The sequence below is a fragment of the Lipophrys pholis genome (genome assembly GCF_963383615.2).
Source record: "Lipophrys pholis genome assembly, chromosome: 3".
In the NCBI taxonomy this organism is placed as follows: Eukaryota; Metazoa; Chordata; class Actinopteri; order Blenniiformes; family Blenniidae; genus Lipophrys; species Lipophrys pholis.
The window spans coordinates 7,386,242-7,412,854 of NC_137627.1; the positions used below are offsets into that span (position 1 = coordinate 7,386,242).

At 42.8% G+C, this 26,613-nt stretch overlaps 1 protein-coding gene across 2 annotated transcripts; it reads left to right on the top strand.

Annotated features, from left to right (window-relative positions):
* The first annotated feature begins 2,842 nt into the window (after positions 1-2,842).
* Positions 2,843-26,613, top strand: LOC308107811 (myelin protein zero-like protein 2). 2 transcript variants are annotated; one of them, XM_080460343.1, is made up of 6 exons: positions 2,843-3,362; positions 19,991-20,160; positions 20,490-20,700; positions 21,553-21,724; positions 23,192-25,061; positions 26,566-26,613. In XM_080460343.1, the coding sequence occupies exons 1-5, from the start codon at positions 3,308-3,310 to the stop codon at positions 23,349-23,351; spliced, it is 768 nt and encodes a 255-aa protein (XP_080316469.1). In that variant the 5' UTR covers positions 2,843-3,307; the 3' UTR covers positions 23,352-25,061; positions 26,566-26,613. The 2 variants fall into 2 exon arrangements, with proteins under 2 accessions (XP_080316469.1, XP_080316470.1); XM_080460344.1 differs by lacking the exon at positions 26,566-26,613 and having other exon boundaries at positions 3,037-3,219; positions 23,192-24,459.

Here is a 26,613-nt window from a genome sequence, read left to right on the forward strand (position 1 = left end):
GGAACGTAATGTTCCCATTGCCTGTTCATCCTAAAACAAACATCTAGCAGCAGTTGTTGAAAATATTTTGACATCTCATAACACAGGACACATTTTAAACACCTCTTAGAGTTTAAACCTCGATGGGTGAGAAGAGGTGGAAACGATGGAAAGCGATAAATACAGAGAACACATTGCACTCACTACCAGAGCTCAACATTAAACCCACAATAACTAAATTATTACCAGTTAAATGTTCTCATATTGGAATGCAGTTATAGCCCATGGATTACTTTTGGGTAAAAGCTTGATGAAACGCCCATATATTTGCATCTTTTGGGCACAGGGGGTTTACTAAGACTTTAAGTCAACAGGAAGGAGGTTTTCTTCATAAGATATAGTTACAGGCTATTTGCAGTTACTTTAGTATCCCCACCAATGTGTCATTGTACCGTAGTGGTGTGCAGATTATCTGAACATTTATGGACTCACGAGCAGAGATGGGCCGCCAGCATGCAGACACCTCTTATAAAGGTAACCCAATGTTTATTTAAGGCTGCTAATGCCACACAGAATTATGAATGCAAACTAAAGTCACTGGCATATTCTTCATGTCGGTAACTCTTATCTTATTCATGCACAACGCTGAGACTTTAACTGCGTTACAGTAACAGCGATGCCATACATGGAGCCCGTGGATCAAAACTGGCCCAACAGATAGTCCAGTCCGGCTCGCAGGATGAGCTCTGAAGGTTTAACATAATTTCTATAAAAATAACCTGTTTCTGAAATATGTAAGATTAGATCAATTTAACAGATATTAATGGCATTGTTTTATTTTGAAGCTTGTGTGGATGTGTGACATTCAATTAATATGCACTTTAATTGCCTTTCATTTACTCTTAATCCACTGTATTATTAGTTTCACACTTTTAATATAGATAATTCATATATTTCTACTATCGTTATATTCTTGTTTCATTTAAGGTAATACCAGTTTTTGTAAAAATTGGTGATTTATTTATCTATTAATTTTGTTTGGATGGCTTTCCTTTTATGGATTCGAGTTTTTTTATTTGCAGATTATAATACTGTCTTCTCACTGGTCTGGTCCAGTTACTGTATGTTTATGTATTCCCACTATTAAAATGAGTTTCACTCGCCTGATTTACGACTTTTTCATTTTTGAACTATCGAATAATAAAGGAGTTTGTTCCTCCAGATATTAGTCTGGTATGTAATCATATGTGAGCTTTTACAGTCATTGGTGAGACTTGTAATTGTAGCTCTGGCCTCGGATCTAAAAAGCTTTTATGTGGATCAAACGAGTACCAGTAGTTATGAATGTGACTTGATAATGCATATTTGTCTCTAAACTGCAAGTAAAAGACCTAATGATGGCTTTTACACATTTTCTTTCTGCATTTCTATTCTATTCAACACCCTTTTCTTTCCTCTCTGTACGCAATAATGAATAATGGAAGATCTGACCTCAGTCGTTTTGATATTTGAATATTTGCCTGTTCGACTGTTTGTCGCAGGTTTCTGAGCTGGTGAGAGGAGTGAAGCCTCCATCAAAGTGCGGCTCTGCCCCCAAGTGGTTCAATCCAGCAAAAAGACAAACGCAAATGCAAAGTGCAACACTCCCGACGTGAGCAATAAAACATCCTTCACTGAAAAGCATCAGCTGCATGTGGGTGGATTTCTGTATCGACTCACTTCAATGTACAGCCGGTGTGATCTTAAAAACAGATCAATCAATCGAATGAAAGCTACTTGAATCAGTTAACTGCAATAAACTGTATTTGGCTTTTAAATGTGATCGAATGGTTGTAATCAACTAATTTGCATGAAAATCTAAACAAACCAGAAGGTTTTAATGAAACACAATACTGAGATTAATTATTAGAATAACGTTATGGCCTTAATTATAGAGATATGAACATCCCATCAACTTGTCTCTCATTCAGGACTGTATTTATCTCAGACACACTCTTGATGGTATATTTTTCAAAGTATTTGTTATTGAAAAGGAATTATTGTATTATATTAAATTAATTCATTACATGTTTGAATGTCTTTGTATGTATTTGAGTATGTAGATATGTTCACATGGTGTTGTGTTTATATTCATGGTATATTCTGGAGTAGGAACTAGTTAACGTTTGTATAATGCATTTAGAAAATGAATGCAATGAAAAACCTTAGAGAGCGAGTCCCATAATGTCCCAAACAAACAGAACAACAAATGTGGAAATAGTTATTATGTCTTTCATTATAGTTTGTAGGTATTCATGTATGTCTTTCTATTATTGCCCCACCAACAAACCAACTGCTCGACCAACTGACCAACCGATCATCCAAACAAACAATCAAACACACAAACAATATCAAAGTCTTGATGGTTCCAAGTGATGCCAATCACTTTATTATGATACCTGAAGGAACTTTTAATAGTAAGCGTGGAAACAGAACTAATATATATTTTATTACGCTTTTGAGGAAACGATGTGAGTCTTTCAGTCAATCAAAAATAAAAGATAAAATAAAATAAAGATTAAACTATGTACTAATGCAAACATTTGTATTATTCTTGTACTGAATGACTGAAGTTGCTTATGATCCAAATAGCTTACTGATAATGAAGAATCAGATGAGAACAATGTGACCAAAAGCAAAAAAGCACGTGGACAGTGAAATTACGAAGAAGAAAATACTTTAACTGGACTAACAAAAGTTGATTTCCAATTAGTAGAGTAAATATTAGACACAAGCATTAGTACCAGCCTGTGCCGATTCTTCCAGGCAGAGTGTGACTAACAAATCGGATCTTAACTAGAGACGCACTTTCACCGTAAAGCGCCACATCTCCGCTTAGATTCCTCGCATGTCTGCAGAACAGGTTGGATGAGGGTCAAGAATTCAGCAGCTCCAGAGCTGAACATTGTGAAGGCTGAAGAAGGAGTAAAGTGGGCGGCGTAGGGGTAAAAAAAAAAAAAAAAAAAAGAAAAGTAGTCGACTTTGTTACCCCGCCCGAAAATGTGGTGGTGGGAGGGCGCTGGAAACGGAGCGCAATGAGGGCAGCGGCGAGTCGGGACGCGTCTTGGGAGAGAGAGAGAGAGAGAGAGAGACAGAGACAGTGAGAGTGAGAGGACAGGTTGGAGGAGAGAGAGAAAGCGACTCGCCGTGACTTCAGCTTCTCATCCCTCCGACACGGGGGTCCGCAGACTTGATCGTCCTGTGAGTCGGTGTGAAAGTGCGTCTGTGGGTTGGGAAGCTTCACTCTTGCTCCTCTTGCTCGTGTTCGGACCTGTCGGGCTTCCATCCAATGTGCGTAAAGGGGCTCCATGTCCTCACCGTCCTGTGTGGACTCGCAGCTTCAGGTGAGACCCCCTCCCGCTGTGGCAGGCGTGTATTTACTCCTCAACATCCAAGTTATTCCACTTTGATTTTTTATTTTTCTTCTACAAAGTTTACCTTTTGTTTTGATTGTTGCGCAATGATCCTGGGCACTTGAGCCTATTCCTGGTCGTGAATCGAAGCTTCCTATCTCTGTGTGCGGTGTTGGCTTTTCCAAAAGTTTACAATGTGATGTCCCGGAGGGGGGGGGGGGGGTCTTAAGTCATAACAGGATGGCCATTAGTCTGAGAGACGCTCCCAATAATCGAAGTTCAAAGTAAACGAGAAAGCCCACGTTAGTGAAAGCTCCGCCGGGACCCTTAACCTCCTGCTCCGGACTGCACCGTGCGTCACTGGGAAGGGGAGCGCTGGCACAGTGGCCTGAAGACTTCCCGTGGACGTAATAAAACTGTTTGTGTGTGTGTGTGTGTGTGTGTGTGTGTGTGTGTGTGTGTGTGTGTGTGTGTGTGTGTGTGTGTGTGTGTGTGTGTGTGTGTGTGTGTGTGTGTGTGTGTGTGTGTTTCAAATTTTCCTCCCAACTCTCAACATCCTTCAAGACTCTTCAGTGTCCCTCTGGACACAGAAAGATGTCCACCTGCTTCCTGTGAGGATATGACAGCTTGGATCACAACAACATAAACGGCCATAGGTCACATTGTTCGGGCTTTTAATGGACAATGTTTTAATGTCACCGAGTTGGCGTATCAAAGCCAATTCATTGAGGAGATAGCCAGGTTGTTTCACCTTGGATGTAATCTCCCTCCATCCCGGTAAAGTGGATTATATTGATTGAACATGTCCACCCGCTGCCAAAGCACCGTGTTGGGATCCACTGTAGTTGCAAGCTGCTTATGTTTACAATGAGCATGTTGCCTTGCAGATCAGTCAGAACGCAGTGGAAGGCTGACACACAGAGGGAGCAGGAGGAGGACTGAGTGTGTGCTGTGGGGATAAAGAGGAGAGTATGATCAAATACCGACGAAGAAGGAAAACATGCTGGAGCTGATTACATCTCAACTGCATCTCAGTAATCATTTCCATTGCCTTTGGCCGTAGCGCATTGGCAAGATGGAAAGGCAGGATGAAACAGAGCCAGCACATACAGCAAATGTTCACGAGCCATGCGGTTTTGAATTGCAATGTGTGCAAATGTGCACGAGTATAAATAAAGAGCTCCCCTCGCGTTCCCCACCCGGGCCTCCATCAGGTGGATGGATGAGCTGACATTAAAAACAGCTACAGAGCGTATACATTTACCCATCGGCACGACACTGTTTTGACATACGTTGTACTGATCAAAGACGGCTCGTGTTCATGTGCCGAGCTGCTGCAGAGAGCCTGTTCTGACGGAGACGGTAACGATCTCCCTCTGCTCCCACCACTCTAAACACCATCACAGCGAGTGTTGTGCTGGCTCTATTAGAGATAAACACACTTTTCCCTCCGTGGATCATTGTAACGTGTGCTTGGCAGGGAGTTTTTCTTTTTTAATACTTAGAATCATCATTTGTGGCACGATCCTCCTGGGAGCATTGTTTACCAAATGTGCATCTTTTTCTTTTGTTTCTTTATTTTGTGGAGCTGAAAAAAAAAAAAAAGCTCCTGAGTCTCTGGTGGCTGTGGTGGGAGAGCAGACATAGCCACTACAAAACAACAGCAGATCATATTCTGGCAAAAACAAACCCATGAAAAACGTCTTTTTGGGAGAGCTTACTCATGAAGGGTTAATTTTTGCTGAAAGCTACAAGATAAACACAAAAAAACCCTACATAAAATCAAAGTGGAGCCTCACTGAGATTCTTATTAATTAATACGATTAATATGCATATCCAAAGTGATAGCAGAATTAATAAAGTCACACAAATGTCTTAAACAATTGATTAACTTAAGCCAGTGAAAGGTGGCGAACGAGCTCCAATCAATTGGATTAGATGGAGTAAAACACACAAAGAACGAGTTCTAAAACCTACAGACGTATTCGGTTTGTGTTAGTATATATGAAATCAGAGAAAGAGCATAAACTAGACTAAAACTGTGGGAAACATTGGACTTTTAGTGCATCGGGAAGTTGTTAAAGAAGTGCGCTTAGAAGCAGAAGCTCTCGGCTGGTGGGGACCACTGTGGGTCCCAGACCAAAGCCCCCCCCCCCCCCCCAGCTTCTTAGGCTGTGTCAGGAAGGGCATCCTGTGTAATACTTGTGCCAAATCAAACATTCGGATCACATGGTCTTCTGAAGTGACTCCATACAGGAGAAGGCAAATTACACACTTACTGTGTTTAATCTTCATCATTTCAAACTAGGTGCAATACGTCACAATAAAGCAGTGGAAATGCAGTAAATGGATAATAAGACATTTCTTTTTGTTTTCATTGAGCTATCTTGAGAATATTTTGAGTTTATAGCGTTAATTTTTTAATACTAAACAACTCCCAAGTCCAAATGAAGTGACTATGTTTGACTCTGTGTATGTTGGAAGTGGCTGTGTTGATGGGAAACGTGGTGTGTGCCAGGAGAGAGTTTGACCTTGTGAACTCTTGATTCTTAGAATATTTGTACTGTGGCCACAAAAATCAAACAAAGAGAAAGAAATCGGAGGCTCTCACTGTACTTATTGCTACTCTCCTCTGTGAGGCTTCAAAAGAATATTGTTGGGTTTTTACGATTTTCCTTGTTTGTGACCACTACATTTTCTAATTCAGCCGCCTCAATGGTAAGAAAAGACATTCAGGACGCAAATCAAACAGACTAAAAACTGTTGTCACTAAATCAATTCTTTTTGTTTCCCGTTGTCGCAATTTCTTTTCTCTTCCTCTTACATTTTCCTCCCGAACCAGAAATGCCAGTTGACTGACATGTGGCAGCCTGTCCTGACTTACAGGTTTGTGACTGCTGCTGACGGCAGCATACCAACAAAAAAACAAAAAACAAAAAAAAAATCACTGCTCATTTGTGCTTCTGCTTTATCCCGCCGGGGTTTACATCCGGAGAAGCGGCTTCTTGTTTCTGCTTACAGGGACACAGCAGTTGTCTCCCGGCCTCGGCGGGTCTGATCTATCCACAATAACAGGCCATTGTGACAAAGAAAAGCGGCTGCGGTTTTAGACCTGCCGTCCGGTGTTGACACACCTCGACGGACGCCTGGCCTTTGTGTGGGGTTGATGGGATTGCCTGGAGGTGTGTTGACTTGACAGTGACGCGTTGGCGTACGAGGACAGACCGATCCCAGGCGCCGAGACGCTGAGAAGCTCCATCTGTGAGCTGTTTGAGGATGACGGCGAGGCACTCCCCGCGTGGCGCTTAAATCTTAAGACTGAGCTGTAAACAGGCGTTTATCAGTATTTATGTTTGCAGGTTCGGCTACACACGCACACACACACACGCACACACACACACACACACACACACACACACACACACACATACACACACACACACACACACACACACACACACACACACACACACACACACACACACACACACACACGCTGGACATATTTACGAGCATGGGTTACTGTTTATGTGGTCACTGTCACTTTGCAGGCCTTCCTCTGGCAGGCCGCTCGCTCTTAAAACTATTTAGAGTTACTCTAAACAAGTAGATCCACTATAGTCAAAACAAGACTTCAGGGGTTTTACAGAATGCGCCACCAGTTTCCACTGAATATCAGCTGTTTTTTTCTGAGTCATCTGTCATTAGCTGAATTATTTGTGACTGAAAGCAGAACAGTTGTGTTACCAGAATTTTCCAGCCCGGGAGAGTTACTCTGTGACTCGTTTTGATTTCCTCTCCTCTCCTTTTCGTTTTTTTATTTTAACACAAGCACCCAATTATGTGCCTTTGTGCATCAATTATCTGATAGTGAACTCAGCAATTTAGTGAAAATAGTGTGTAAATTGATGCAAAGAGGGAGGAGAGCTGTGGGGAAGCAGGTGAAGGACAGGCTGCTCCTCAATTGTGCAATTCAGCTATAGACGTTGACCTATTGTAACACCGCATAAATGAAACCCTTCCCTTCTGGAGTTTGCCAGATTCTTTTGACTTTTGCTCTATAAACTTAACCCCAAGTGCGGAATAGAGACTTTTATTGCAGATCTTGCACCCTCAGCAGAATAATGTCATAAATAATGCTAAAATCTGTTGTCACAACAGTGTAAAGGAGTGACTTTCTGATCTGATCAGAGCAGTTCAAATTTAGGGATCATTTAAATGGCCAAAAAAGGGATCATTTTCCTTTTGGCAGAGGTGTGATGATCTGATTGCATATATTAACACTAAAATTCTATATACATATGCATCAAATAGCTCTAGTTTGAGTGAGACAATGAGAAAAAAACATTCTTAAGTATAAGAAATTGGGCTATATATATAATATAAGACAGCTACTTTGGGAAATAGTGTTGTAAGTTTGACATGCTATTTATTTTATTGTAATCTAATCGTTTAATGGCGTTTATATGTATGTATAAGGAAGGTTATTTTAGTCTGTTTCACATTATGAATCTGTTGTTACCTTTTTAACTCTCCCAAGCTTTAAACTGACACTTACACCAACATGAACCTATTGTGACATTGCACTTAAATACCAACACATTAAAATGGAATTAAATCCCTTTTCCAGCTATGACAGCTTCCACCCCGCTCTGAAGGATTTCCAGATTTTGGAGTGCTACTGTGGGAAATAACCCTGAAGCAAAGTTCAGACTCCTTCATGGTACAAAGTCTCAGAGCCGACCCAGTTTCACAGTCTTTATTTTCATAAATTAGTATTCACAGTCTTTACTGTTGGCAGTTGCCAGGCACAAGCTCTGGTGACTCAGGTCCCCGCAGTCTCGGACCTGCTGCTGCTTTTGTGCAGAAAGAACCAATCAGATGATTTGCAACAGGAGCGTTCAATCACTGCTAAGCCTCTACACTCACCACTGCAGCTGAGCTTTAGCACACCTCCCCACCACGCACACAGCCATTCAGAATTAGAGCGTCTATCAGGTCAGGCCAGGATCACAATTCAGTTTATCCGAAAAAGGTACTCGATATGGTCGAGGTCAGCGATCGGTGCGGTCCGGTTGAGTCGTTCCTCTTCAATCTCATCAAACTTGTGAGTGTATAGACGGTGTTTTGTGGCAGATTCAAGTTGCAATAGAAGAACTACAAAGTTGTTCCAAAGTTGGAGTCCAAAATATCTTGGTATGTACGATAAGATAAGACAAGACCGGACTTTATTAAACCCACATGGGGAACTTCAGTCATCACAGCAGCTCAACATTGGCCAAATACTTAGAGATAGTCAGGATAGTTGCACACAAGAGAATAGAAAATGTATGTATAAATAGATAATTAGATAAATGTGTATGTATATATATATGTAGACATGGAAATACATATTTACAGTACGTTTACATGTGCTTTGATTTGTTTTTTACAGGGGGTCTGATTGAAAAACTAGAATACAGGCCCCATTTACACGATGTTTTCAAGTGAAGACGGAAAACTTTCATTGGGTTACGGTGCTCGGAGTCACTGAAAATGCAATATATGGGAAAACGCTGCTACTGTGCATGCGCACCATGGCTGTAGTAAAGACTTCTCCGGCACATGCTCGTCTAGATATATTCGGAGTGGCGTGACTCCCAGTCCATATTCTCCTGCAACTTGGTAGTTTTATAGTTGTGAGTCATCAATCCAACTTGGTCGTCTGTCCGTACGAATGTCCGTGTCCTCGCCATTCTTAATGTTTATAGCGTATTGTTCTCTGCACACACGTGCACGTGGTTTCATTACAAAAACAACCAACAATACTCACTCGTGACCCGGCATGCCATCTACGTTGATTTTAGCGTTTCTGCCATTTCCGTGTAGCAGGACATTGTTTTCAAAATGTTGCTGTGTAAACGCAAAAGTTTTTGGAAATGAAAATGCAAAAACAATGCTTTTTGCTTGAAACATTGTTGTGTAAATGGAGCCTTATTATTTAATAGGCGTGACCAAACACTTTTGCCCTTAAAGCTTATATATTTAATTAAAATTGGAAGAATGCTGTGTTTACTTGATCAAAAGTTACACAGCACTACAGTAACAAGCCAGTCACAGTTTGTAAAACTTTCTTTTACACAGTGTTTCTCTTTGCGACGAGTAAAACCAATTTATAAAATGAGGGCTTGCGTTTCGTTTGACGCAGAGAGCAAAGAGCAGAGGTCTCTACCTCCTCCGCAGTGTCTTTTCTGATCTCTCTATGTATATTCTCATATTCATCTGCCAGAGGTGGAAGTCGCTGTGGGAATGGTTTCTCTGTGACTCATGCCACTGATGAGAAAAGAAAAAGACAAGAAGAATATGTCTGTCTTACTCCATATTAAACATCAGAAACGAAGGCCGCTGTTGGAGGCTTTGACAGTCTGTCCAGGAGAAGCCTGTGGGCTGTGGGTGAGCTGGAATCGAAGCGTACACCGCCCCCCCCCCCCCCCGTCCCCCGTCCCCACGCTCAGGAGTTTGTAATCCCGGGGACGGGGAGAAGTTGTTGAGTCAGCCGTGCGGTGGGAGTGGAAGAGGTTTGATGGATTAAACTCTTATCCTCGCTCACCCACTTCACGTTTCCTCTGGACAATGCCTGATGAATTACAATCGGCGTGGAGGAAGCAGGAGGAGGAGGCGGAGGAAGAAAGTGTTCAAAACGAGATTGATGCGTGGCCTCTGTTCGGACTGACCTTTTAGAGTGTATTCAGACACATTCGTTTGGCAAAGTTCACACAGCTATGGGGTTTAAAGAGGAGCGCAGACACGTATACCGACTGCAATTTCTGTCGCATTCAAGGGAAGAAACATAATTCTTCTTCTTTTGCATAATCACGGCGCACATTTTGCTGAGTCCCATTAATGGCAGCTTTTAGATTTGCAGCTTCAATCTCCCAGTGTCTGGAATTTTGTTGTCTGATGTATTTTCAACGTAAGCGTCACTGAGAGGAGCAGACGGGAGTAGCAACACTTGCTTGAAGTGAATTCTATCATCCCAAAATGATATGTGTATGATTGAGTGTTGTAGACTCAGTTGAGCAAAGAGGGGAAATGTATATTTCTTTGTGGAAGATTGAAACATTTGGTATTTATTATAACAATTCAGACTAAGGCTGCACAATATATCTTAAATGTATTCTCATTGCGACATCAATATTCGCAATATACATATAGAAAAAGGATTGGCTGAAGTAATTATATGCACTGTACATACTTTTCCATTCAGATGGATCCCTAATGCGCTGGATATTTTACTTCATTATTTCAGATTTTCATAATACCTGGCGACGATAGGCCAAAAGCAAAACAGGATAAATGACAAAAAAAAAAAACCTCAGCAAAGACAACTGCTCCAGTTCTAAATTGCTGTGAGTGATCCCATGGGGCAGTTGTGTCTTATCAAAAAGAGGAAGAGCACTGTTATTTGTAAAAAAAAAACAATCCCAACATTATATACTTTAGTGATAATTCATCACAAGTCATGTCACAATCACAATAACTGATTAAGTCATTCAAATAAAAAAAAGATTACGTGGTGATAGTTATGACGTTGTCATTTACCACTATCATTCAGGAGCCATAACATCTGAATCTGAAGCTCCAGATTAGCTGGAAATGATGATGAAATCACACGTGGCGACTGATATGACCTTGGGGACTAATTACCTAACATTTCTCTTTGTTATTGAAGTATGCAGCGTTACAGTGCCAAGATCTAAAGAGCTGTTGAAGGGACTCAGAATAAAAAAGGGTGTGGACTCCTTTGAGTCCGCCAAGGAATTTAAAAAGTCTTGAGCTAATCTTTTCCAGAGAGTATGCCCCACCAAATCCAACCTTTGTGTACATTATTAACAATATTGAAGAGGAACTCCCAGGAGTACATTTGCCACAGGGTCTGCAGGTAACTCTTTTTTACTGTTGTTAAGAAAGTGCTGCAAAGCGTTCCACCAGTCAGAGTTAGACAGATCAGATTGATCTGCTCATGTTCGCCAGTAAATATGAACTCACCATGTGTCACAAAATCTATTTTAGGCTCCATCTACACAACAATTGTCAAATGAAAACGCATCGTTTTTGCATTTTAACTTCCGAATGGTTTCGCATTTACACAGCAACGTTTTGAAAATGTAGTTAAAATGTTGAGTTACTAGTGGCTGTTGTTTGTTTCTGTAATGAAACCACATGCACACATGCGTGCAGAGAACAATACGCTGTAAACATTACCAATAGTGACCTTGTGGTCTGTCCGTTGGATTATTATTACAGGTGACTCACAACTGTAAAACTAACAAGTCCCAGGAGAATATGGACTGGGAGTCACGCCACTCCGGAGGCGACCATTGTTGTTATTGTCCATCTACTTGCCCATGTAACTATTTACTACAGCCGTGGTGCGCATGCACACGTTTCCATGGAGACAGGAGTTGAATTTTCCATAGAGACCATGACTTTTTCTGAGCTTATTGCGCCCGTACAGCAAACTTCTACATCGTTTTATCCAACAAAAAGCTGTTGGATGATGGGGCCGTTCCCAGCTGACTCTGTTCAGGCAAAGTGCACCGTGAACACATTGTCAGCCCATCGCAGGGAAAACACAGAGAGATAACCACACTCATATGTTGGGCTGCACGACATATCGGAAACTCATTGTTGTCACAATATCAATATTTGCAATAAACATATTGCAAAAGACTGACATGTGTGTCTTATGTAAAAAGGACTATGCGGAAGCAACAACAATGGATAAAGTCTGTGCATACTTTTGCCCATGCATTTGCTTGTTCTGGCAAAATTTCACGTTCTTAAATGGGAGCAAAGAACGGAAACCTGAGCAGAATAAATATACAGCCCACTTGTATCCATCTCAGGGGTTCCCTCCCATTACACCACTCAACACTCACCCTATTCCCTAAACCCTGTGTCCTCCTCCTCTTCCTCCTCCTCCTCCTGCAGAAGGAGACTGTTACCTGAACCTGCCATTCCCAGCTCATCGGTCCAGCCCCCCTCATGAAAGACAAGCCTTGTTGAAAATAGAGAAAAGTAACCTGGGCTTGTCGAACCTCTCACAGAGAGGAGAAGAGGCTCTTTGTAATCCACTGAGCTCTTTGTGTGTTTGGTCCTGTCCTAAGTGTTTCCTCCAAACCCGGCACAACAGAGACTTGGGTTTCCTCCGGTGGTCCCTTTGTTTGTGGGCCATAATGAAGAGAGGAAAGGCACAAACACGTACCGTCTAGGAAATCTTGTAATGAAACCAATTTCCTGATTCTGAGAGTTGTGCTGGTTGCTTGATTTCTCCTGCAGAGTTTCCTTCCCTCTCTTAAACTCTGAATGGAGTCTCTCCAAGTAGTAATCCAGGTGTCTTGTTAAAGAGAAACGACAGAGTCTGGTAACCAGCCATTCCTTCAAAATTTACTTTGCAATCTGACTTTAGATGATAACATGCTTCTTATTTTTTTTTAAAGCTTGTTCTGTTTGCAAAGCTTAGAAGCAACCGCACCAACGAGCCCTGCGGCTCTCCAACAGGCGGCATGAAAACAAAGTTTAGTCTTTCTATGAATTGTTTCTGTAGATATTCATAGGAAATATTTAGAATACCAGAGAATATCAGCAGAGAGCAGAGCTCTAACTACTGAGAGAGAGCCTCTCCGCTGTGCACAACACACTAAAAATGGGCCTGGAAATGTGAAACTCCTGGAAAGTGTCTCTTATTAAATACAAACTCCAGTCCGAAAAGGTTGGAATTATGTGTAAATATTATCCACACTCTCTGAATTGTTTTGAGTGATAATGTAGCGCAGTGTGATAATGTGTGCACATTTTGTCTTCTGAAAAACTATACCGCTTTAAAACGCTATTGTTATACTTAGAAATTTTGGATGTCCATAACAAAAATAATGAGTAAGCATTTTTCACAACATCATGAAATGTCTCATGATCTCCATGTGATATTATGTCTGAAGTCCTGTGCTGAATCCAGGCCGATGGGAATTACAAAACATCCCATCCTGCATTCATCTGCATTGTACACATTCTCCCGACCTTTCTGAGATTGGCTTTTCAGACTTTATTAGTCTCCACAAGGTCTTCAGATAGTCAGCGAAGAATGAGGGGAGTGTGATAGTCAAGGGAGAAGGCAGCGCAGTGCTTTTTGGCACAGAACACACTGTACATGACATGATTGTCAGGCCTGGCAGAACACTGTCGGAGTGCATTGTTTAACTAGATAATAAAAATAGAGTCTGATGTAGCAGCCTTCAACAATGGAGAACAGATGTGAAACTGACACTTCAGGGTACTGTGCCAGAAGTAAGGAAATTATTGAATAAGCTGCCATAAAGCTGAGCTTTTCTCTGCAGTGCTCATTATGTCACATTTCATATACTTATACAAGAAAGGCTCCCTTTGCATCTGGCTGTTCAGTAGGTCTTGACATCTTGTAAAGATGTACATATACGTCGATCTTAATGGGGGTCATGCATGATCTGAGACAATACGCAGTCTGCATGAGGTTGTTATTACACTTCATGTGTGCAAATGCCTACAGAAACACTTACTCTTAGGTACTGACTGACTTACTGTCCAAAATGAGATTCGCACATGTTTCAAAAAAAAAAAGCCACAAATTCACATTTCGTGGATATAGAGTGAACTCTGGAAACTGCACATGCTTATTTGGAAATCTCATCTGTCTGTGGGAGCTGGCGTGTTTTCCAGACTTTTGCTTCGCATAATAAAAATCACTAGAAAATAAACGAAGTCTTCACTTTTTTCAAAGGAACTTTTTACTGACGTGAACGGTGCAACAAGAAGTGAAATGCATAGCCAGCTAATTCAGCAGACTGTGAATTGTTATTTTGGAATGTAAATTTTTCAATACTTGTTTTCTGTTCTTGTCATGTTCAGTAGCACTGCGGCTGTCATTAGACAGTCGAGTCATGTGGCTAACAGGGAGCTATGATGCTGCAGGAAGACATTAGTTTGTTGAAGCAGGCCGAAACCCACAACAGATTTAGTTCTGCATTCTTTTGAGGGTTTTCTTTTTTCTCTTGAATTTCACCACATGAAAATGTAAACATAAGAAAAATTATGTTTTTCCTTGAAGTCCTCCAACTTAATTCAGGTCGTGTTAAGGCTTTTCTTTTCTTTTCTTATTTTTTCTTTCCGTTCCTTTTCCAGATGTGACCGAATAAAAATTGCTTCTGTCCAGCTGATTCCTTCACGTATCTGGCAGTGTGCGACCATGGACGATGCAAAACCTTTATGGATATGTTTTTTAGTACTTTAAGACTTGCCTACACTCTTTGACACGGGGTGAAATATTATGTGGGCAGGTCAACTCGTACTTGATATTTCTTGCATTTCGCTGGGAGGCTTTTATACAGTCTTGGGATGGCCGCCAAGCCAAGCAAACCTAATCACAGTCGAGTGGGCTTGGCTTGATTATTTTACGGTAGATGAAAGTATTTGCCCTCGGTGGCTTCAGACAGGTCGAGTGGACCCGTGTAGTTTGTAGCGAGCAACGTCGACGGGGAGGATGAAGCGCATTAAAGGTTCAGCAAGTTCATTTAATTGTGAAATATTGGACATATTGATAGATATGATGGACTGAAGCCAACGCCAGTGCATTTAACGGTTGTGTGTGTGTGTGTGTGTGTGTGTGTGTGTGTGTGTGTGTGTGTGTGTGTGTGTGTGTGTGTGTGTGTGTGTGTGTGTGTGTGTGTGTGTGTGTGTGTGTGTGTGTGTGTGTGTGTGTGTGTGTGTGTGTGTGTGTGTGTGTGTGTGTGTGTGTGTGTGTGTGTGTGTGTGTGTGTGTGTGAGGCCTGTGCCAACCCCACCTCTCCCCAAATCCTGCCAAAACACATGCTCACATGCCAACAGGATGATACGGTTTTATGACCTATTCCCGTTATTGTGAGTATAAACATCTGAAATAAAACACACACACGTATGCACATACGCACACACAAAAGAAATTCATCCACAAGTTATTGTTGGATAAGGCGGTGATTTGAAGTGAAATACCACAAGTTGAAGCCCATCATTTTCAAGTAAAGTCAAGCTGTCATGTGTTGGCACACTTCACATAACGCTTTAAATCAGTCTTTTTAATTACTAATATAAGGTGTAATAGATCTCCTTTAGGCATATACAGATCAGATCTGCAAAAAGCTAAGAATTTATTGTGTTTTGGTCAGTTTTACATGCGTTTGGGAAAAAAAAAAAAAAAAAAAAACTTTTAACCCCCAAGTTCCTCAAAAATGTAGAAGAGGAAATGGGTAACTGAAAATAACTAGATAAAAACTCCAGTAAGTCGGTCAGAGTAATTACGTTAACTACATATATTATTCCTCTCCGGCCTTGCCCTGATGTGCAGAGCTACATAACTTGATCTTAATACGCTGTGAAAGCTCCTTCTCTGTGTCTCTGGATGCTAGGTGTGGTCGGCACTGGCTGGGCAGGATGTCCGCATGTAAACAAGCCAGTGGCTTAAACAGGACAGAAAGGCGTGCTGGGGTATAAGAATGCGTGGACAAATGAGCAAACAAACAAGCAGCATTATCTTATCTCCGTCTGGCAGACTGCAATTATGTAGAAGAATACATTTTCGATAATTTTGTTAGCCTAGCTCCGCCCGTTCTCCCACTCATCAACTCAACACTTTGGCCACTCTCTCTCTTTCTTTCTCTCTATCTGTCTCTCTACCTTTCATCTACTTATTTATCTTCCCTCACTTCCTGTGAACGAGGCAGATTCTTCACACTAATGTCTTTGCTCACGTAATGGCATGCGTCCTCTTTGCCAATTAGCGCTTGCTAATGGTCGATTAAGTAGTGATCGTGTACTTTTTAGCTGTTGGGACAAATTAGTAATTGAGGCGCTGTAACAGGGTTGTCGTTCCGCGCTAATATCCACTCCGCCTTTGGAGGGAAAAAAAAAGAAAAAGAAAAAAAAAAAAGCCCAATTAACCTTCAGCTCTGCTCCTGTCAAAGGGCGGCGGCGTTAAAAGCGTTTTTAGTTTCATTGTTGTTCAGAGGAGATTAACAACGCTTGTTTAAATTCATGTACTTAACTAATGGATTTAGTTAAGGGCAGAAATGTGAAATGAAGTGCTGTGGCCCAGAGAACCTGCTTTCTGAAGCATGATGAATCACTTCAGTGAGAGGTTTGTTAAAGGAAGCTGGGCATTTCACAGTTCTGCTCTGCTAATCCTCCGTATGCGCTATCATCTCTGAAATATAACGGTAGGAATTGTTAGAGCTTTGTGATGTCATGATAGAGGTTTAACCCTCTTTTCTGTGCAAACAGGATGAAGTGGATGCTTTAATTCTACCGTACAGTCGCAGCTACACCAAATAGGTAAAAAGGAAAAGTTAAGGTCGATGGGTACAGCTACGTCCACTAATTTGCAACTGTAGTCGTGTCCATGTTTTACCTTCAGCTTCAGCAGAAATGCTGCTGTTTTTGCAATGAAAGGCATTTCAACAACAGGCTCATCATGGCTTTTATTTGTGGACTTTATTGTAAGATATTTTCTACGCTGTGTCCCTCTTAGGTCTTACAATGTTTTCTGAAGCTCTTCTGTTGCTCTTCTTCTTCCTATAACTTTGAATTTGGTAGTGATCATCGCCCATGTTGCAGTTTGCTGTTGTTTTTTTTTTCGTGGTTCTGATTTATTTGCTGTAATGTTTTCAATTATTTCCCAACTTCCTCCCAATACCCATCCAGCTCCATAATAGCACATTTCATTTTGTGTTTGTGGGGGTTCAGCCCTACATCTAAACCCCCCATGGCAAATGCAAGCAAACGGCTATGGAACCAATATATATTCCAGCAGATTGTTCTTGTATGAAAAGAGTAATTTAAATGCAATTGCTTGTGTGTGCCATCACTCGTGGCTTTATTAAAAGTTGATGACCTGTAAAACTTGGGCGAAGTGCAATTTAATTGCCCAAGGATGCAATTCCTTCGTAAATAAATCAGGCCCTTTGTCTCAAACCTTAAAAGATCACAGTAGTAGTTAAGGAGTCATCTTCATGACAGATTGATTGTCCACATCTAATGTGTGCCGATTTATTGGCATGTTGTGATATCACTTTAAAGTCTGAATAACAAGGAAAACACCAACAAACTCCCACTTATATGCCCAGTAAAAGGCAGTGTATCAAGCAGCAGCAGAATTATTATTTAATAATCTATGATCACGGAAATGGTACAAGTCTTAATGCCACCATAACAAGGGGGGGGGGGACAAAAGATTCAGTTCATCTTTAGAAACAGGAAACTGAAAGTGCAGGGGTTTTCTCCCTCACACTGACTTCAGGTTAATGTATAATCTTCTTGGTGGGTCGGATTCATTCGACTTAAGATGCACAAAACACACAACTACAGTGCCTCCAAAGAGGCAGTCATTACTGGCTGTGCAGACACAGCCAGGCCTGATGTTATCTGCCGAATGAATATTCAAAACAGGGACAGTGTAATCTACTAACTTCAGTATTTTCTACACACACTGCCAGGTGTAGGGGAAGATGACAGAATGAAGCAGAGCAGATGCGACCTCCTCCCTTTGATGTCCATCCAACAAAGCACTATGCAATTTGCAAAGGTGGACGTTTTCCTCACAGCGTGCCCTCGGCCTGTACCGCTCGCTCGTACACTGCCACTCCCAGGTTTCATCGGGCTCATTTAAAACACATTAGTCTGTTCGAGCGCTGTCAGGGCTCCAGCGATGAGAGAGCAGCCCGTCTGTTTAATGCTGTCTGGTAACCCTGCTCTCTCATCCTGGCCCACAGGAAACACTCTGCACCCTGATAAGGAGCAGAACACAGAGCCCGAGGAGCGAAGCCCCCGCTGACATTTTCCCAGCGAGCTCCCGTCTTAATTCTCAGTGTGATTACAATGTAGGGGTTACCATACGACTCAATTCATCTCCATTCCCCTGGACCTTCCTCATCTCCGCACCTGGAGCCTCGTGTTGCTGCTCATGTTGCCAGCTCATATTTTATATTGCTGTATTCAGAGCTGCAAATCTTGACATGATATATTATTCATACGCATCATAGTGATGCTGTCAAAGTGCAATTCGTATTGAGAAATGATTTTATTAAAGAGCAGAGATGAGTTACATCTCATCCATTTTACTATTAATGCCTCTGTACAGACTCTGCAGACTATAAACAAATGTAAATCCAATTACAGTACAGCTAGGATGTCGTTTCCAATATAAATAAAGAGAGAATGAAGTGATGCACAAACTATCGAGATCAGATCAGAGCATTTTACTGACCATGATCCACATGCTGGCTTGGTTGTCACTGACTGCCTGAGGTCATCGCAGAATTAAGAATCAAATAAAAATTAGTTTACAATACAGCTGCTTGATCTTCTTCGTTTTAAAGGTGGATATTTTAGTTTTGTTTACCCCCAATGTAATTGTTTGTGAGCTTGCATTGTCCTGTATTCACATTACTAAAGTAAAAAGTAAAGGACATACATTCAAGTGGAGGACCTCACATTTGACACGGTTTACAGGAAGAGAATGAGGCCAGAATTCAATTAGAAAAGCAACAGTAATGGCTTATATCAAGATATGAATGAGTAATTATTCCATAGACACGGCAGACAAACTGGATTTTTTTTTTATAGAAGTTCATTTGGTTTTTTAAATAATGTTTGTGGGGCCCGATACGACCCGAGCACTCAGGTGATCTGCTGAGCTCCAGATGGCTTCTTTCAGGCTGACGTGTTTGTGACATTTGGACCGTCTTCATATGACGTGTGCCAGCAATGAGAGGACAATTCTTGGCTCCCCTGAGCTTGCTGTGGCTGCAGGGTTTGCAGATGGATGTCCTGCTGTGTGCCTGGGTGTCGACTTTTAATAGAGCTTCCCATATTATTGGGATGTATGGATGTCTCTCCACAGATAGCTCAGCCAAGATTCTGCAGTCTCCACGTTGGAGAGTCAAATTTAAACATGCATCTTCCCAGGATAGTGGACACTTGGTGTGTAACGGCACGAACTCCAATCTGAGAAGCTCCATCCATCATGGCGCGGCTCACACAGTCCATCCGTTTTACATCTAATAGATGTAGTCTACTGTAAAGATTGATATAGTCCATATCTGTGTAATATACAGCTGGGCTTTCAATTTCTGTCCTATCTCATCTAATAGTGTTGTCAAGGAGGCTATTTTTCATTAGGTGTCCCAGATTTGGCCTACTTTCAGGAGGAAAAGACTGTATTGCTTGGTGCCCGTTGACTGATCATGCATTTAGCATTTGCAGCAGCTTGGAGGATTTTAGTTTGTTATGCGGCACACTGCATTTATCTAATATGGTTCTGGTGACAACTTAAAGTTAGCGATTTTTTTTTTTCCTGCAGAAGCACTGTGTGGGCAGAGGAAGGGTCACTGGGTGCACTGCACACTCTCGGAAAGCTGGAATTCACTGATGAGGATAAATTCATACTGCATTTGTTTGCATTCCGGTGCTTTCTTTAACCGCTGCCTGGGCTCTATCTTATGCATGTATTGATTTTTCCCTATATGCAATTCCTTCTGTGTAAACTCAGCTTCTGATCCTCGTGCTTGCCTCTTTAGGAGTGCTGCAGGTGAGCGGCATACGTATATCCACATCTGGGAGTATGGAGGCGGTCAATGGGACAGATGTTCGTCTAAAGTGCACATTCTACAGCTCATCTCCCATCAACCCCAGCACTGTCACCATCTCCTGGACCTTCAGACCGCTAACACAAGGCCGTGAGGAGTCGGTGAGTGTCTGTGTGTCTGTTAGCATGTAAAAAAAAAAAGAAGAAAAAAGTGAGTTAAAACCTCCCGCATTGTGTCAGGGAGCATCCGCCCCCACAACTAACTGAGAGAGGAGTCGGTGAGTCATCAGGCTCCCCGCGGAGCCTCCGAGTCAAGCCGATGTTTGTGTACTTGTGTGCATGCATATTGAGAATTGTCTGGGCGAGTTTTTTTTTTTTTTTTCACCGCAAGAAGAAAACATGATTCTTCCCCAGTCGCAGCAGCTCTAAATTCATTTCAAATAGTGCCACTGTGATGTCGATCAAATCTACTCTTCTAATTCCTCTCGTAGGTGTTCCACTACCAGCAGCGTCCATACCCTCCCGTAGAGGGCATCTTCAGGAAGCGCATCATCTGGGATGGTGACGTTATGGGCCGAGATGCATCCATTATCATCCGGGAGGTGAAGTTCACCTATAACGGCACCTACATCTGCCAGGTGAAGAATCCGCCCGACGTCCACGGCACGGTTGGAGAGATTAAACTCCGTGTGGTCACCACAGGTCAGCAGTTGATTCTTCATCCAAACTGTTCCCTAATGTCTAATGACAATATCCTGGTGCCTCTGATTTCATCCACACTGACAAGATCACAGCATTGATGCCTTGAGGATATTTCAGTTAAATATGGCATGAAACAATTCTCATGATGCTACACTAGAAATGACACGAGACAACTCACGGTGCTTTACAAGGAAATAAAGGAAATTCATTCAAACAAGTTGATTAAGAATCTTAAGTGATTATAGAATACATTAAAGCAAAGCGATTAAGAAGAGCATAAATAGAGAATGTTTAAGTAAAAGCTTTATTGAGATGAAATAAGTAAAATCTATTATTTAATGAAAAGCCTGAGCAAATGAAAGTGTTTTATGGCCTGATTTAAAAGAAGTGAGTGTGTCATCAGTCCTCAGGTGAGGAGGGCAGGAAGTAAAAGCTGCTTCACCTTGTTTGCTTCTCCTGGACTCCTGGAACACAGTAAACCTCTTCCCGAGGACCTCGGGGGTCTGGATGTTTCATATTCTACATATAAGAGATGTATTTAGGCCTCAAGCCACTGATGGTAAATGCATGTGCTCAGAACTTGTTTCTGAAGCTTTAAGACATATCTGTATGCACATTTTTCACAAAGCAAAGATCTGAGTGTTTAACAGGTATAGTTTCTCATCGTCCTGGAAATGATTTGATGATGGCCTAGTGAAAGGCATGACATCACGAGTTTTATGAATTGTGACTTTCTTGGTAAATAGAAGTTGATTTGTCTCGAGCGCCAATTCAGATTTAGCTACTTAATTATTGCAGTTTACAGTACAACAGCTCACTCACGATGTGTATTGGTATGTTCTCTGGTCACAGCCTCTTTCTCAGAGCTTCTTCTCCTGGCGCTGGCCATCGGCGGCGGCATCGCTCTGGTGGTCGTCCTCCTCGTCGTCATCGTGTCCTGCAGGCGATGCAAGAGGAGGAGACAGAGACAGCTGGAGGGCAACGAGGAGGCTCCCCGCAAAGAGAGAAAAGACCCCACCGCGTGGTAAGACTGACTGGAGCGACGGAGGGAGAGGAGGAGGAGGAGGAGGGGAAGAGAGAGGAAGAGGGAAATGGCAGGCCTTCCCTCTTTCTCTCTCTCTCTCTCTCCTCCGTTGACTGTGGGGATCAGGGCATGTGGTGCTCCTCTTTGGGGGTCAGGGGCTCTATCCCGACTGGACACTCCGCTTTCTTCCTTCCTCTCCAACTGCAGTCTTTGGATCCCAGATTTGGACCCGTAACGGGCAGCTGTCCTGAAGCAGGTGCAAATGAAGAATGTGCCTTTTGTATAGACAAACACAGATACTGAACTTTAGCCAGACTGCCGTGTAGCTTTATGATATCACCATGTGCCTTTCATTTCTGCAAAGAAGCAACTGTTTTATCGGTTCATCTTTTCCTGTATGGCTTAATGCGCTTTCAAGCACATTTCCTGTTTAGAGAAAATGTTTCGATGATCTTAGAGGTAGAACAATGGTGTGTTCCTGCTGTTTGCTCCCTCACTAATACAGTTCAAACCCCAACACAGCGAGGTAGCACATGTCATATGTTTGAGACATTATTCCATCGAACAATAGCAAGAGTAGAACAAATAAATGAACCCTTTCTGGGCTTCTATTGAATTGTTGTTATCCCCACATGCTGGGGGGACGTTATGAAATCAAATTGTTACCAACCCTCCTTTCATTGGGCGTATGCGTCAGCTGTCTGATCCAATTCACTGTGGCTCGTCTGATTCTGCACGAGGACGCTGGTTTACATGTGTGTTTTGTTTCACTACTGAAGTTACAATGCTGTATTTCTTTTCACACATAACATTTGCAATTGTGTCAGAAATAACTGGGGAGCTATCAAATGATGGAAACCTGATGTTGAGCTCTTGTTGGAAACAGACATTATAAACGGCCAATTGTGAGTAAATGTGGCAATAATTTAGATTTTCACTGCCAGTCTGATATCTCTGTTCCTGTTAAAGATTTTATTGTCCTTCTGTCTGTTTCAAACAACGAGCTGTTTTGTTACCCCTCTTTTCTTGGGCATGTCAGGCTTCCTCGGCTCTCTCTTGGGTTTTCAGATCTGTCTGTAACAAACGGTGCAGCGGCTCGCTACATTAACTTACTGAAAGTGGTGCATAAAACTTGGGTCTGCGCGGGGCCTCAAACTGAATCTCTCAAAGAAAAAAGCCTGATAAAGGAATGATATATTTCTTGTCGGATCGGTCGCAAAAAGGAAAGCGGATGTTTTCATCCAACCTTTTTCTATTAACTCTGTTTGATGCCAACCCTTTGTCCCTGCTGCTGGGTTTGTCTCTGCTCGTCCTTGTCCTGTCCCCATTGTGTCTGACCTGTTCACATTCCTGTACATCAATCATTCATGAATGTGCCCTGCATGAATGTATGTTCATTTGTGTTTGTTGCTCCTACCTCCCCCTGGTGGCTGTCTGCGTGTCCCCTCTGTGTGTGCGCACCACCAGCCACCCGTCCAGAGCCGTCCACCTCTACTTATCAGAGACATCCATAGAGATTGACAGTTCAGACGGGATGATCTCGGACCCCAGCACCCCATCTTCCAGCTCCTCAGAGGACGAGGGTCCGAGCTCCGATGACGAGGAGGATGATGATGACTCCGACTGAGGAGCCGGCGGAAGATGAGGGCAGCATTGCTGATGTCACGCCAGTCAGGAAGCTGGGGAGAGAACCATGGTGGTATCCGAGGATCCCACCGCCGGGCTGAGCCGAGTCTCCAGGAAGAAGTGCCGCTACTGTGAGGAAAACAAGCCCACGGTTTGATAACGTGAGGAAAAGATTCCACTTTTACCAACAAGGAGAAAGAGATTGCTACCTTTAGGGTACCAGTGAGAAAATGCAGCATCGTTCATGCTGAATGAAACCGCAGGAATGAACGGAGCGTCAATTCTTGTTCAATAGCTGTCTCTTGGTTCAGCCATGAATCTTCTAAAGAGGAGAAAGCCGATAAACTCAAATCAGCTGCTGTAAGAAATTGATTTCATTGACGATATTGGCGTGTACAGACCGAATGAGGCAAATGAGCCAAACCAATATCTCTATTTCTGAGGCTGCTTTTGGCTTTTTGCAAAAAAAAAAATAACTTTCCTGTTGAATGAAAAACTGAAATCCTGCAGAAAAGGATAATCTTCCATACAGCTAAATCATGAGGAATGTTTCACATTTCAGTCAGTTTTCTGAACTGTTTCATGCCTGCCAGCGTCGGAGCCCCTTTTCGTAGTCGTCTCCTCCCTCACGTGTAGGCCGAGTTGCTTACAGTGTGCCTCGTCAGATTACTATAATATTACATCACATTATTACAGAGCAAAACTGTTATTCTGCTTTATTTAATCTGAAGTCCAAGTGCTTGATCAGCGATCCAGCTGCAGCCGTGTGCACCTCTCAGCCGTGAATCCATGCTGTCAGATCTGAAAACCTTTGATTGCAAAATGCCCTTGAGAGCCTGTTTTTTTTTTTTTTTTTTTTTTCCTGCACGCACCTGTGAATGCATCACGTCTACTAACAAATGTCTGTATTACCTGTCTTTAATCAGGATTCTTACTTGTATTTTATTGCTGAGCAAGATGTTTATAGATTCCCTCTTTTTTGGTAGTTATCTACATATATATTTTATCATGTTGTTTAAAAGAGTCACCTTATTTGTTCTAGAGCTTTTATACAAATGTATATGTGTATTGAAAGGATTTTCTAATAAAATTGCTGTTAAATTTCTGCCACATATTCTCACTTTAAAGCAGCCAACTTAAATTGAGGTCGGCGGACGACATCGGCTGCCATGTGCAACATGATCTCTCTCTCACCTTGTCGTGATTTGATGAAAGTCATACAATATGTATAAGGGTAATCTTGTTATCTAGTATTTATTATGCATGATTATCTTTAATGCACTACCTCCAGTTGTGTGTTTATGGCGTGCCCGTCTGCAGAGCTCGCTGCCCCTTTGTTTACCTGCAAGCATTACTGCAGTGAACGGCTGTTTAATTTTCTTGCAGGTCCAGTATGCTTATTTGTGCCTTTCAGCCCCGGCTGGTTCATGACTGTGAATATGTTACTCTTATATATGCAATCTGTGGGCGCGTGTGTGTTGGTGTCTGCCAGCCTATTTGTGTGCATTGATCAAAGTCTGGCCCTCCAGTTGTAGCTTTAGTTACTGACTGACAGACCTTCAGTGGGCGCGACTGTGCTGATGTGAGGGTGAGGGATTTCTGACTTGAAACGTTTGTGTGTTTATGCGAGCCAAACAACTGCATTTTGTTTGTTAAGAAAGGTCATTATTGTTGAATTATGAAACGAACAGTGAAGGCTAAACATGCTGTAGTTTTCTATTATCTCTTTTTTTTTCTTTTTTTTTTTCTTTCTTTTTTTGCCCTTGTCCTGTTCGGCAGCTTGGGCCAACAATATGATGTGATTGAGAGCCTTCGGAGTCAGAACAGATTTTGGTCTTGCAACAGGGAGAGACCTGGAGTCTCCTCCTGTTGCCTTCTCCGTCAGAAGATGGCATGGCTGCCGTACACGACCGGGGGGGAACGCACAAAGAGAGAGAGAAGAGAAGAGAGAGAAAAAGGTTGGGGGAGGGGGTAGGGGGCTAACATACAATATCCTTGTTGTGCTACATATATTATTTGCAGTCATCACACTGATCCAAATATTTTCCAACTGTTTTTGGATTAAACCAGCCTGAGCTGCTCTATCTAGACAGTAAAATGATTTCTTAGATTAACCAGCCTGAGCAGCTCTATCTAGACAGTAACGTGAAGCAGGAACATGAATTAACAAAGAGGCAACAACAAAAGAGGAACATGATTTTTAAAGTTTGAGCAAATGATGATAGAGAACAAGCAACTTCAGAAGCACCTTTCGTGAGGTGTGTGTGTGTGTGTGTGTGTGTGTGTGTGTGTGTGTGTGTGTGTGTGTGTGTGTGTGTGTGTGTGTGTGTGTGTGTGTGTGTGTGTGTGTGTGTGTGTGTGTGTGTGTGTGTGTGTGTGTGTGTGTGTGTGTGTGTGTGTGTGTGTGTGTGTGTGTGTGTGTGTGTGTGTGTGTGTGTGTGTGTGTGTGTGTGTGTGTGTGTGTGGCCTGTGGACTCAGCAGGTGCTCTATTTACCGGCTTTATTGCCCCCCCCCCTCCTCCCATCACAGCTTTGATGTGGCCCAGATCCACCACACATGTGGGACTTCAGCTCACTTAACAAACGCAGACACTCCACAACAGTCGCAGCACAGCACTGCAATCTGATATTGGTATTTTCTGTAGGTGGCAGCACCGACAGGGAACGTAAGGCGTGCAGAGACGTGGAAGGGAAAAGAGAAAAAACTGCGTATATATATTGAAAAAAAAAAAACTAAGGTTGGCATCTGAACCTTTTCCGCTCCTCTTTTGTGAAGCTGCCATTCCGTCTGCCGGGCCCGGACACCGCCACCCCGGCAGACGGAAGCCCCCCAGGCCCGGGGAGACCCCAGAGAACCACCCCAGAGAGCCACGCCCCCGCCCAAAAAGCACCCGACGGAGAATGCAGAGAGAAATCCCCCCCAGGCAAGAGGGGCCCACAAGAGAAGGATAAAGGGCACAGGGCCCCAGGCCCCGACCCAAGCCGAGAAAAGGCCGGAGCAGGGCCCCTGGGCCGAGCGGGTCGAAAGCCCCCCCAACCCCGGCGGCGAGTCCCGCCGCACCCCCGGGAACAGGCCCACCCACCGCCCCCCCCCCAACCCGGCAAGGCAGAGACGGCCCCAGCCGCCGCGCCCCGGACCAGCCCCGCCCCCAGACCCAGGAAAGCGAAGGCCGGCGCAGGCCCCGGTCGGAGGACAGTCAACCCTACACCCCCAGTTTTCTATTATCTCTAAAGACCTGCAGAGTATGGCATCTGAATAAAGT

Excerpts from the sequence above, each read along its gene's own strand:
- LOC308107811 (XM_080460343.1), top strand. The coding sequence starts at position 3,308 with ATGTGCGTAAAGGGGCTCCATGTCCTCACCGTCCTGTGTGGACTCGCA. Across the intron at positions 20,701-21,552 it reads ACTCCGTGTGGTCACCACAG|CCTCTTTCTCAGAGCTTCTT; the intron begins GTCAGCAGTTGA and ends CTCTGGTCACAG. Across the intron at positions 21,725-23,191 it reads AGAAAAGACCCCACCGCGTG|CCACCCGTCCAGAGCCGTCC; the intron begins GTAAGACTGACT and ends GCGCACCACCAG.